This window comes from Gavialis gangeticus, unplaced genomic scaffold (assembly GCF_001723915.1).
Source record: "Gavialis gangeticus isolate Ggan-Ray unplaced genomic scaffold, GavGan_comp1, whole genome shotgun sequence".
Classification (NCBI taxonomy): domain Eukaryota; kingdom Metazoa; phylum Chordata; order Crocodylia; family Gavialidae; genus Gavialis; species Gavialis gangeticus.
Window position 1 is genome coordinate 43426203 of NW_017729000.1, and position 13898 is coordinate 43440100.

The 13898-nt window shown below is 46.0% G+C and overlaps 1 protein-coding gene across 1 annotated transcript in view; it reads left to right on the forward strand.

Annotated features, from left to right (window-relative positions):
- Positions 1-13898, forward strand: part of CTNNA1 (catenin alpha 1) — a 251980-nt gene that overhangs the window by 152976 nt on the left and 85106 nt on the right. Inside the window, exon 8 of the mRNA XM_019506550.1 lies at positions 4134-4286. Within this exon, the coding sequence (XP_019362095.1) occupies positions 4134-4286 (153 nt within the window). The remainder of the gene's footprint in view (positions 1-4133; positions 4287-13898) is intronic.

Consider the following 13898-nt stretch of genomic DNA (forward strand, 5'->3'; position numbering starts at 1 on the left):
GCTGCCCCTGCTGCACTTGCATAAGACCTGAGCTCCACCCACTCCTGCCAGGGCAGCACACGGCACTCCCACCCTTGTGTGGAGAAGAGCCCTGGTCCAGCCAGCACACAGCTTCTGGGCAGACCCGCTGCTGCCGCTGCTAGGAAAACTGCTTGGCTCCTTGTGTCCCTGCTGCAGCAATCAGGGCAGCAGGAAGGGAAGGCAGTGGGAGCCTGCATCCAGCAAGGCAGTGGGAGCGTGGCACCTGGGTCAGCCTGGCTCCATTGTACTGGGCTCCCTGCGACTCGCATGCAGTTCCTGGGACTCGTGCCACCAGAGGCAAGCCCCACACAATGGAGCCAGTGACCTTTGCTGCTCCCTGCTGCTACATTCAGATCCTGGGACTCTGCCAGAAGTGGCAGGAAGCCCTGCGTGATGGAGCTGGGATGGCTGGCAGGGAATGGGGCCAGACCACCCACTCCAATACGCAGGGCTCCCCCCTTGCAGCATGCAACTCTGGCCGGGTCCCAGGAACTGCATGCAAGACGTGGGGAGCCCTGCATGATGGAGGCAGGCTGGCCTGGCCCCCTCCCTGCTACCACACGCAGCTCCCTGAAGCGGCTGGAGCCATGTACCACCAGGAGGCTCTGTCTGTGCAGACTATGAGCACCCCAAGGGCCTGCCACTTGCTGCTGCTGCCGCCGCTGCTGCTTCTAGTGGTGGGTGCTGTGCGCCAGCGAGATGGGGCATATGGGGGGGATGAGTGGGGGAGGACAGTCCCCCACAGCTACTCCTTACCAACACACCCACCCCCTCCACACCCCCCACACAAATACTTGTACCCTCACACACACAGCCACACCCTTCCCCATACATTCCCCACAGTGTACAAGAATGACTGAGCTTTTATGCAGTCACCTCTGTGTACACTGCACAAATGCATGTAAATCGGGTCAAAACATTTTTTGAAATACAAAATTAAAATATGTTATAGTAAATGTTTGATTTTTAGTGTAGGAGTTTTTTCTGGTTCCAGGATGGCAACCTGCCCCCCTCCTTCCCTCCTCCCCCCACCCCCCAAGGAGTGCTTCTGGGAGCAAGGGGAAGGACTTTTGATGGCAAAGGTCAGGGGTTAGGGGTGGGACTTCTAGTCCCAAGATGGCAACTAGGGGGCAGGGCACCTATCAAGGGGTGGGGTGGCCTTTGCGGCCCTAGGCAGTTCACCAAAATTCATTAAGCAGCTCTCTAGCCGAAATAATTGCCCACCCCTGTATAGATGTTGAATTGTCATGCTAACGATAGTAAGTCAGTGATAAGAAGAAACAATTCTTGTGGAGTCAAATTACAAGTCAGAGAACTATTTTTAAAGAACATTTTCTTGGTGTGAAATGTGTATGTGCATACTATGTTACAGACTAAAGACAAGTCACGTACAAAATGGAAATATTGCTTTGAATCTAACCCTGGATGTATCAAAATATGGTGGCTTTAGTGTTTTCAAAGTTGGTAAAGTGTTTAAAAAAATTAAAATGTTATTCTTATGTAGAATTAATACATTAAATCAACATATTAATCGGCAAAGAAAGAAGTGTCAAACTAGCATAAACACTTCTAAATTAATTTAAATGTGTCCTTACAAACCTAATGACATTCAATACCAACAAATGCAAGGTACTTGGGTACCACAGTACTCCACCTTGCGGGTGGAGGGGAAAACCTGCAGCATGCTTATAGGCTCAGCAGTGCTACACTCACTAGCACCATGGCTGAAAGAGACTTGGGGATCATGATTGACCACAAGATGAACATGAGCCACCAATGTGATGGCGCAGCTGGTAAAGCAAACCAAACTCTGGCTTGCATCCATAGATGCTTCTCAAGTAGATCTCAGGCTGTCATCCTCCTACTGTACTCAGCCTTGGTGAGGCTGCAGCAGAGTACTGCATTCAATTCTGGGCTCCACAATTCAAGAAGGATATGGAGAAGCTTGAGAGAGTCCAGAGGAGAGCCACACGCATGATCAGAGGGCAAGAGAATAATGCTTATGAAGAGAGACTGAGAACCATGAGACTCTTCAGCCTGGAAAAGCACAGGCTCAGGGGTGACCTGGTGATAGCCTATAAATATATCAGGGGTGTGCATCAGGATCTGGGGGATTACCTGTTCACCAGAGTGCCCCAATGGATGACAAGGTCCAACAGTCACAAACACCTACAAGACCATTTTAGGCTGGACATAAGGAAAAATTTCTTCGCTGTCCAAGTCCACAAGGCCTGGAATAGACTCCCTCCAGAGGTGGTGCAAGCAGCTACTCTGGACTCCTTTAAGAAGCATTTGGATGCTTATCTTGCTGGGATCCTTTGACCCTAGCTGACTTCCTGGCCCTTGGTGCAGGGGGCTGGACCCAATGATCTTGCGAGGTCCTTTCCAGCCCTGAAGTCTGTGAGTCTATACTACAGGCTTACCTTTAACTTTTGAACTCTATGAAACAGATTATCTTAGACATTAGGGCTGGAAGGGACCTCTCAAGATCATCGGGTCCAGCCCCCTGCCCAAAGGGTAGGCAGTCAGCAAGAGTCAGATGATCCCAGCAAGATAGGCATCCAAGTGTTTCTTAAAAAAATCCAGAGTAAGTGCCTGCACCACATCTGGGGGGAGTCTATTGCACACCCTGGGGACTCAGACAGTAAAGAAGTCTTTCCTTATGTCCAGCCGAAAACAGTCTTCCAAGACTTTGTGACTTGAACCTAGTCTTTCCATGAGGTGCCCTGATGAACAGACATTCTCCCAGTTCCTGAAGCACACACCTTACATACTTATAGGCTTCCACCAAGTCCCCCCTGAGCCTACACTCTTCCAGGATGAAGTCCCATGTCTCTCAGCCTCCTCCATAAGGCCTGCTCTCTTGTCCTCTAATCGTTCACGTGGCTCTCCTCTGGGCACTTTCAAGCTTCTCCACATCCTTTCTGAATTGTGGAGCCCAGAACTGGACACAGTATTCCAGCTGTGGTCTCGCCAAAGCCGAGTAAAGTGGGAGGATGAGTTCCCAGGTCTTGTTTGAGATGCATCAGAAGATGCAGGCCAGAGTTTTGCTTGCTTTGCTGGCTGCGGCATCGCATTGTTGGCACATGTTCACCTAGTGGTCAGTCATGACCCCCAAGTCTCTTTCAGATGTGATACTAGCTAATATAGCACTGCCTACTCTGTAAGCCTGTAAGTGTGGTGTGGGTTCTTTCTCCTGAGGTGGAGCACCTTGCATTTTTTGGTGTTGAATTCCATCAGGTTTTGATCCTCCCACCCTGTAAGTCAGTTGGGGCTGGCGATCCAGGCTGACCTATCCTCTAGGGCAGGAGTTTTCAACCTTTTTTGGTTGGTACCCCCGGCAGCCGGTCAAGAAGCAGGGAGTCCCCCGGTAGCTGGTCAATGAGCAGGAGGGGGGCGAGGATGGCAAAACCAGAAGTGCTGGCAGTGCACAGTGAAAACAAAAGCACTGGTGGCACATGGCACGCAGCGGCGCAAATTGCTGGTGGCCCCACCCCCTACTTCTCTGCGTCGCTGCCACATTTCCCCTAGGGCCTTCCGAGTACCCCCGGAGGTACACGTACCCCCGGTTGACAACCCCTACTCTAGGGTGACTGCACTTCCCCATAGTTTGGTGTCATCAGCAAACTTAGCCAGTCTGTTTATAACACCCAAGTCCAGATCATTTATAAAAACTTTGAAGGGTACAGGTCTGAGAACGGAGCCCTGTGGGGTGCCACTAGTTACTGTGTGCCAGGTTGATTTCAGTTCCGTCAACTATCACTCTCTGGGTCTGTTCATGGAACCCATTCCCCAGCCATTGGACTGTGAAATTGTCTAGGCCGCAATTCCCCAATTTTTCCATGAGGACATCATGGGACACTAGGTCAAAGGCGTTCTTGTTTTTAAAAAGATGTAATGGAATTGCAACAAAAAACCTTCCACGTGAGCACAACAGCAGAAGAGTCTTTGTCAGGTAGTGAAAGAGAGGGTTTGGTTGTAGAACAAATGCTCAGATTTTTGCAAGAAACAAATTTGTCTCTTGTATTATTTCATTGCAATAAAATGGTGGTTAATCTCTGGTTAAAAAAGAAAAAGAAAAAAAAATAACTAATTTTGATTTTAATTTTTAGCTCCGCAAAGCTGTTATGGATCATGTGTCAGACTCTTTTCTGGAAACAAATGTTCCGCTTCTCGTATTGATTGAAGCTGCCAAGAATGGGAATGAAAAGGAAGTTAAAGAATATGCACAGGTTTTCCGTGAACATGCCAATAAGTTGATTGAGGTAAGGTGGTACTAACCTAGTTAAGGCAGCACTTGTACTAATTTTAACTTAACTTCTAAGTTTTCTTCAGCTGTATTCTAGCAGTTAACAAATTCAGTTAATGTGCAGTTAATTTAATTTCAAATTCAGTTAATTAAATTCAGTTAGTTCAGTTAAATCTTCATTCAGGTACCTACCCCCCACCCCCCCCCCCCACCAAAAAAAAATCTTGTAAGTGGGGATATAAAAAGACGTTGCTTCTGCTGTAGTTTTAGTGAAATGAAGATAATGCATCAGAGACTCAAACTATATTGGAATTGTATTTAAAAGTAGGAGTTGAGTACTGTGGATTCATTTGTTTATATTGCACTAAAATTTTTCTAAGGTACTGAAATGAATCATTCCTGAGTGTTAGTTGGGGTGTCTCATGCCCACAAAATATGTGTTAATATAAATTTCCAATTAAATTTGTACCTAAATGAGCTGAGTTCTAGAAGTCTAGAATGAAAGTTGCAGATTTCCATATAAAACGCTATGAATGTCAGTGCACAACTCTAAAATGGGATTGGTATAAAAATACTAATTGTAAATTTTGGCCACCAAATAGAATTCATTCTTAATTGCAAGATATTTCTAACAGTGTTTACTTTAAACAGATTAGTCTGCCATTTAATTGCAATACGTAAAACACAGGTCAGTCTGTCATTCAAGTGATTGTATTAGCAACTGCTTTACAATTAAGAAACATGAAATTTGTTCCATGTCTTTCTTGGTAATTGCATCTACACATGCAATAAACTCTGGAGCAGTTTGATCTGGAGTAAACTACTCCCAGGTGCAGCATTTACACATGTGCCTGGGACAGCAGTAATTAGAGCTGGGGCAGAGCAGTTTATGCCAGGGCCACTCCTGCCCTGCTCTGCCCCAGGCTCCAGGTGGCAGCAATAGAGGGGCTGGTTGGTGTGCAAGGATCCTGAAAGTATGGAGCCATGCAGCTAGGTGGGAGGTAAGAGTCTGGCCCCTTGCTGCCTGGCTGACCAGGTGCAATTTATGCCCACAGTCAGCATCTACACATGTATTTAATTGCAGTTACTTACTCCACTGTAAGATAATACTGTCCCTGATAATACTATCTTATGGCAGTGGTAATTAGTTTACTATGGCCTGATGCCATTGCACGTGTAGATGGTGATGCTTTACTCCTCAGCATACTTCACAGTAAAGCACATGTGTAGACGTGACCAGTATGTCTTAACATTGACCTACTGCCTTAGCATTCACATTTTGTTCTTTCATGGTAATGCAGACTAAACACCTAAGGAACACAGTCTGCAGTTGTTATTCACTCGTAATGCATAGCTGGTTTTGCTAGCTTTTTAAAAGTTTTGCTGTATCCATTTATATGCTGCTGTGGGGCTAAGTGAATCATTATTGGTGCTAATAAGCTCAGTAGCATTTGTAAAAAGTCAAATGCTGATTAAAATATATCACTGTTAATATTCTGTTCTGCTGGTTGACCACAGTTGAGTCCATTTACCTTTCAAGCTTGGGTATTTTTACACCGTGAGAATTTTATTTTTCTAAAGTAACAATGTAACTATCAAAATCAGTTTTACTGAAGGTAGTTCTCCTTGCAGTAATTTTACATTTTTCTTACTAGTTTTAAGGTACTCTTGCCACCATTATATAGGCACATTAAATAAGTATTGTGAGGCATTTTAGTACAGGTTAGCATAACCTTAGGTAACTTGAACACTTTGTTGGAAGTAGTAACGTACATTTTAACCATCATGGAGAAACTCACTGTGAATAAAGGAAGGACAGTGAATTTGTGTTCAGAGCAACCGGAATTCCCTGATCATTTATTCAATGATATCAAAACCTCATTAGTGTTTTGGCTACAACATCTGAATGAATGATACCCATAAAGAATGCCTTGCATTTGAAAGCTTGTCTAACTTTAACCAGGTAGTTCCTCCAATAAAAGATATCACCCACTAAAATCCTTACCTCTCACATACTTCATCTAAAGGTGTTCTGTGAAGAGAGACCCTTTGTGCCTCAAGGCTTGTCTAATATCTATATATGGTTGTGTTAAGAAAAATATTACCCCAAAACCCCTTTCCCCTTGCATATTTTTTGGACCACCTGGAAAAATTAAAGCTGTACTAGTCGGTCTTTAGCTTTGTATAAACTGCCCATCATTGTGTCCCTAAAATATGTTTTTTATGAGTACTTTATGCCAGTCACAGTATTTTGTATTAAGGCCTAAAGCAAACTTTATTCTAATCTTCTGTATTTAAAATTTTTCCTTTTTTTTTTTTTTTTCTTAAAGGCAAGATTCTTTCTTGAGTTGTTGCAGGTGTATGATTGTAGTGGTCTGGCCAGCATTAACTGAACAAAAGCAATACTTTAAGGCCTTGTATAGACATTCAGGGCACCTTTACATATGCGTGGGGGGTGGGGGTACGCTTTAATCAGAGCAGCTCCGAGAGCCATTCTAACTAAAGCACCACAGCATCTCGTGTATCAGCATCCCCACACTTCAAAATGGTGGCAAGGGTGCTTGAACTAAGGCGCATTTGACAAGCTTTAGTTCAAGCACCCCTATCACCATTTTGAAGTGTGGGGATGCTGATACATGAGACACGGGAGGCTTCTGGAGCACAGTAATTACGCTGCTCCAGCAGCCTCCGCACTTGTGTACAGGCACCCTCAGTTTCTCCTGGGAGAGTTGCTTCTCCCCCAGGAGAAACTGAGTGTACAGAAGTTCAAGCTTTTTTTTCCAGGTGATGGAAATGGCTTGGCCGCTTCAAGAGAGAACCTGAAGTTGCTCCTGGGAGATCCAATGTCTGTTTATGCTGTGGCTTCTCTCAGGGGAAAAGAATATAGTCCTCCAGCATAACCCCCTCTCTGTCCCCTGGGAGACTGTGTAGACTAAGGCATGCAGACTAAGGAAGCCTCTAGAGAGGTGGTTCTTAACCTTTTTAGACTCGAGGTCACCCTCACTCCTGACCTGCACCCCCTGGTCCTGCCGCTGACCCTTAATCCTGACCTGCTGCTTCCTTTCCCCCAGCACCCCCAGTGTGTGGAGGAGGGGTGAGTATTCAGATAGTCTAACACTCCACCCCGATTCCTGCGCCCACAGGAGGCATGGGGCTGCAGCCTGGCTGGACTGGGCAGGAGCTGTCTGCACTGCCCCTCACCCCATCTTCCAGGGCAGAGTTGCAGCCTAAGGGGAGTGGTGGAGGTGGCTGGGCCATGGCAGTGGGGTAGAGCTGCGGCCCAGCATGTGAGCAGTTGGTGGCAGAAGGAGGTAAGGGCAGCGTGTCCTCCCCCTCTTCCCCCCCGACCTGTTACTCCTCAGCAAGGATTCGGGTTTTGCGTTTCCCATGGAAAAACAAGGAAAATGTGGATTTCCTGTTTCTAGCAAAGAAAACATGGATTTTCTCTTTTAGCAGAGCAACCCAAGGATTTCCATATTTTTGCAAAGAGCTCTGCAGGCTGGCAGAGCTCCAGGCTGCAAGAGCTGTTTGCAAAATGGGTAGGAAGGCCCCAACTCTGCCCCGAGGGGAAGGGTGGGGCCTGACACTTGCACTTACCGGAGGCTGCTTCAAGCTCACTCTTCTTACTGCAAGCAAGTGAGGCTTTGGGGTTGCAGGGCAGAGCTGCAGGGGAAGCTGGCTAGGGGCTGAGGGAGTGGGGAGGTTTGCAGCCAGTTGGGCACTCTGGCCAGGAGGGGGTTTGCAGCCTCCCTGCTCCCAACTGGAGTGCCTGGCCAGCTGTGAAACTCCCCACTTCCTCAGCCCCCAGCCAGCTTGGGCAGTCTTCGGCTGGGAGGGGAGGTTTGCAGCTGGCTGGGGGTGGTGGGGGTTTGCAGCCAGCCGAGCATTCTGGCTGGGAGCAAGCAGGCTGCAAACCCCTACCTCCAGCTGGAGTGCCCAGCTGGCTACAAACCTCCCTGCTCCCTCAGCCCCTAGCCAGCTTGGGCACTCCCTGGCCGGCCACTCTGGTCGGGAGAGGATTTGCATCCTGCCTGCTCCTGGTCTGAGTGCTCAACCAGCTGCAAATCCCCACTTCCTGGCCAGAGTGTCCAGCCAGGGAGGGCCCAACTGGCTGGGGGCTGAAGGAGCAGGGAGGCTTGCAGCCAGCCAGGCATTTTGGCCAGGAGGAGGTGGAAGGTTTGCAGCCTCCCCCACTCCCTCAGGCCCCAGCCAGATTAGGCACTCCTTGGCCAGGCACTCCGGCTGGGCAGTCCAGTTTGCAGCTGGCCGGGAGCAGTGAGGGTTTGCAGCCTGCTGAACACTCTGGCAGGGAGTGGGCAGGCTGCAAACATCCCCGGCCCCCCCCCCGGCCAGAGTGCCCAGCCGGCTACAAACCTCCCTGCTCCCTCAGCCCCCAGCCAGCTGCGGGGGTGGGGGTTGCAGCCGGCCAGGCACCCCATCTGGAAGTGGGGAGACTGCAAACGCCCACTCCCCTGGCCAGAGTGCCCAGCCAGCTGCAAACCCTGGGTCGCAAATGCTGTGCTTCCCACCCTATTGCCCTACCCCAGGCCCTCTGAAACGCAGCATGTGCGATTGGTGCAGCAAGGCACAGCATGCCAAACAAGAAAGCTGTCTGCCGCTGCAAGCTCCGCACTGCCATTGGCACACTCTTTTTGTCTTCATGGGGGCAGTGCATACCCCCCTGCCCTCCCCCACCCCTAGATCTGGGGGACGTGGGTCCCCCCTGTCTCCTGGGAGTGCATGCTGCCACTGGGAACCAGTCCCACCTGTGCCTGCAGCAGGCAGACAACAGGAGGGGAGCTGGCTTGTGCTCCTGCTGTAGCAACCACTGCCTTCCACTGGGAACGGGGCTGTGGACCTGGGTCCCTGGCCCCATAGCCCTGGCAGCTGGGGGCCCCCGCAATCAGGGCTCGGGGGCAGGGGCTGTGGGTGGGGGGCAAGGGGTACAAGCAGGGCTGCGGGACTTTGCGGTGGGGGGAGTGAGGGACACCAACAGGTCAGGGGGTGGCATTTAATTTTAACCACAGATTTTGGGATCTTATTGTAGAATTTGCCATTTTTTGTTTGTTTGTATCATGGAAAACCAGGATCCCTGCTTCTCATGCTACTGGTGGAATTGCTGGCACGAGGGTGCTGACAGCAACAAGTCTTGCCACCCCACTCTGCCTTCCCATGCCAGGTCTTGCTTGCTGGGTCACAGAGGTGATTTCTGCCATTGCTGGTCTAGGCCGGCTGCAGCCCTGTGCCTGCTGTGGGCACAGAAATTGGAGAGGGTATATGTTTCCCCTGCCCCCACCCCCCACAACTTACTTACAGGGAACTGCTCTCCATCACTGCTTGGCTCCCATGTGCATACATGCACACGCACACACTTATTTGATGTCCCCTGCCGGCTTCCTCCCACTCCCCCCAACCTCAAGCATATTTAGTTTGTTCACAGTCCTTTGATATGTTCCTGTGCAGTGGCCAGCAGTTCAAGCTCTCTATTGTTCAGGGTCTCAGTATCTGAATGTCTGTATACGTGGCTCTGGGTAGGTTCCTGTACCAGGAGAACCAACCTGGGAGAAATGTCCCAAGTTATTTGAATGTGTGGTATGCAACCTAAGTTGGCACCCCAAACAAATTAACTGTTGTTGTCTGTGCATCTTTAAAACTTCTCATTTCTTGCCTTCTGAGTCTCCCCCCCCACCCCACGTTGCAGCTTTAATGTCCTCTTAATCTAGTTTTAACGGCATTTTGCCTTTTAAAAAAAAAGTAAACTTTGTGCCTTCACTATTTGGTTAGACAGCCCCAGAATGACAAGCGAAACAACACTGACAACTGTTTGCAATCTGCTGACAAAATAGTCAGTGGCAAAATTTCCCACTAGTTCGCATGGAAGACTTTAAAGCAGAGATTGAATTCAGATTTGCAGAGGATATTTTTTGTTTAAATTTTATCCTAGAAAGCTGTTTAGAAAAGCAGTCAGACTTGCCTCTGTCACTGTGGATTGACTTAAGGTCATAGTGTAAATGGCAAGTGAGGAATTGCATTCAAAATTTGACCCATTTGTTCATGCTCTCTAGTCTTGTAAAACATTGAAGTGCATTTGTTCAAAAGTGCGTGAGAAAACAAGCTGCATATGCATACACTTGAGATTTTTTCAAAGCATCTTCTTATAGGGAAAACAAAACCAATTTTCACTGGGGCAGTAGGAAGCACTTCTTACACTTTTTCAGCTTTTCACTTTCTAATGCTTTACAACCTTTTTGGCCTAAGAACTCTTTAGAAATTTTTGCATTTGATAAAAACCATGTAAAAAGTGCTTTTTTCTTGTTTCATTCTTAAATTAAGCTGCATTTCATCCAAGCTTTATTTAATATCTTATTTATCTAATTATGTATAAAATAAAATGTCTTGCAGAAGCCAGACAACAAAGTCGGCCTAGAGGGTGAAAAGTTCAACCAAGTTTTAAACAATTGCAGTGGAATGGTCTTGAAAGAGAAATGACTAGGCAGCTGTAGTTAAAGCTGGAGCTAGAACTCCAATGCTGAACAGTTAACTGTTAACCACAGTTAACAGGAATCTTTACAATTCAGTTTTTATTTGAAAATTATCTGGCACAACTGATAATTGGGGAACTTGCATTTTAAAATACCTGCTTCTACATAAATACAAATTGTATAAAATTTATTTGCAGGTAGAGATTAAAAGTGTTTTTTTTTAATTGATATAATTCAGAAATCTGAATTTACCATTGTAATTCCACTGAATTCATCTGCTGAAGTCTAATTTGACTAAGCAGTTGGCTCTCTTAGGTCTGTAGGGAGAGAGAACTTCACTGGCATAGAACACGGCAGTAGAATTAGTCTGTTGTAGGTATGTCAGTATAACTCTGGGTTTGAACGTGCTATTCTGATGCATTCATATAATAGTAACAGAATTATTATTCTGCTACAACTATACCAGTCAATTACCATGTAGACAAGACTTGCCTTTCTACTCGGCATATCCTGAAAAGCACTGAGTAGTTGCCATTATCAGTGCATAAGTGGTATTATGGACTTAGCTTTGTGTTTAGATGTAAAACACCAAATTAATTGTTCAGAGCTTGTGTATTGTGTAAAGTCCTGTCCTTACAGGCAGAACACTTGTGCACATAAACAATAAACACCTCTGACTGGAGGTAATGCTGAAGTGATGTGCTTTGATGGTTTTTCAGAGGCTGTTTTTCACAGATTCACAGAAGTTTAGGGCTAGAAGGGTCCTCGTAAGATCATTGGATCCAGCCCCCCTGCTCTGGGCAGTAAAGCCAGCTGGGGTCAAATAAGGCCAGCAAGTCTCCCACTTGGTTTCCAAAGTAGAATAAGTAGAGTGGCATGTTCTAGATGGTTTTCACATCTCTTCTGTCAGAGTATATTGATTAAGACCTGCTTAGCTTCCAGCTGTCTTTGTTCTAGACCAGTGGTTTTCAACCTGTAGTCCGCAGACCCCTGAGGGTCCATACATGATGTTTAGGGGGGTTGCAAAAAGATGTGAATACCCACACTTGCAGTTCAAAGGGCTCCATTCAAAAATTTTTAGGAGTCCACAAATGAAAAAAAGTTGGAAGTCATTGTCCTTATAGCATGTTGGACTTTTTTTCTTAGGCTGTTGCAGAAAAAACATTACAACTGGAAGTTACTTAGTTATATGAGCAGAAGTTGGTCAATGAGAATAGATGGTGCTGTTTCTTTTTCTTTTTTCTTTTTTTATTGCAGCAGAAACGTACGTGGTAATTTATCATAACTTTCAGTCTTGGGACCTCCTACTGGGTAACTCAAAACATCAAAATGTGACAAATGACTGAAATGTGGAACACCGAGCTTTGCTTGGAATCATGACGTAATCGACTCTGTGAGGGGTTCTTACTGGGATGACACTGGTGTCTAGAACAGTGATTTCTGAACCAGGGTGCTGCACAGTGCCACACAATGTTAGCACTGTTAGGTTTGCAAGCATGATTCACAAGGTGAGCCCAGAGATTTCGAATACAAATCCATAGTTGTGGTCTTTCTGAGTTAGCTTTTTTTTTTTTTGCAAAAGGAAACTGCTGTATTGTTTTTCTGTGGTCAAAAAAAAAGCGAAAATGAAGACCTGGCATTTTCTGGGTGGTGCCGCGAGTCTAAAAAAGGTTGAAAACTACTGGTCTAGAAATTAAAGCAGTAGCTGTGACCTGTTTGGGTAAATGTACCCTTTTGCAAGTTTGTTTTTGAAAGGTACTGTAGATGAAATTTAAGTACTAGAGATTTGGGTCCTAATCTCAGCTCTGCCCAGAATACTTTTTTGTGCAGCCATTCTGTTACCTCCCTTTTATCTGAGGGTGAAGGGTGGGGGAGGGGTGAACATGCTGCTGTTTCCTAGAATAAGGAGTCATGCTTGGAAAGAGTTGTGGAGCACCTAATAGTATTAAGAACAACAGCAGTAGAGATGAGACTTGAAATCCTGGGCCTCTCCACTTCATGCACTTTCTCCTTTGACTCCACTTCTGTTTTGTGTGCTCTCTCCCCTTTCCTCTGCAGAGCACATTTGCCTGTTGTGGTCTGTCAGAACAAATGCATCTTAGGCAACCTGGTAACTTGATGGGTTTCTGGAACGTAGGCCTTTTATTGTCTTCTGTGAATTACTGCTTCAAGAGAGGGCAAAAACTGCTTTTAAAAGGTTTTCAGTTGACACGGGTGAGGTATGATGTGCCTCTGTTCCTCTTACAGTATTGAACAGTATGTTTCAAAAGTGGCTTTCAAAGCCATTGTACTAGGGTTAGTCTGTTAAATGAGCTATTTGCTTTTCCTTATAAGGGGGTTTGGTACAAGTTCAGAAGTTGACTTGCAAGAATAACCAGGGCATTACTTTGACAATTGGCACATTACTTTTTAGAAATTGAGTCTCGGATATTTTCTTTAGCCTTGCCAATCAATCCTACGGCAGAGCCAGCTATTTGCTCCCTTGGAGAGGTGACAGAACCGTAAGATGTAATGTTGAGCTTGTCAGTCCTTTCCCTTCAAACATCCTGAAACTCAGTTTCAGTCCAACCAAAATAGCCTTTCCCTGCCCAGCTTAGCTCTCATTCTCCCCTCTGCAGTTCTGTTCGTGTTTTACCTTTGCAGCTGGTTTTTGACCAATATACCAGTTTTTGCTGTTCTGATTTTGAAAATGAAATACCAAAAATGTGAACCAGTAACTTTGTATTCATAGCATTTAATATTTCAGAGAAAAATGAAAACTCAGGTTTGTTGACTTCCAACTGTCTGGTACTGTGCAGTTTAATTGGAAGGCTTTTAGGTTTGAATAAGATTGTGCTGATACAGTTATCAGGGATTTCTTTCTAATGTACACTTTTAATCCTAACTAGTTTGCAGTCTAAAAATGTCAAAGATTTAAGGGTACAAGGTCTAATGAAGGATATTTTGGAATAGTTTGTAATGCTTTTAAACTGTGAATAAACCTTGCTTTTTAGGGACATGCTTCTTTTTCAATAGTTAATACATGAATACTTTTTTCAAGTGAGATTTCACCTAAAAGCCTTTACTCCAAACTCCCCCCCACCCGCCCCCTAAAAAAAAAAAAACACAAAAAAAAAACTTCATTCAAAACCAGGAAAGACATTTGT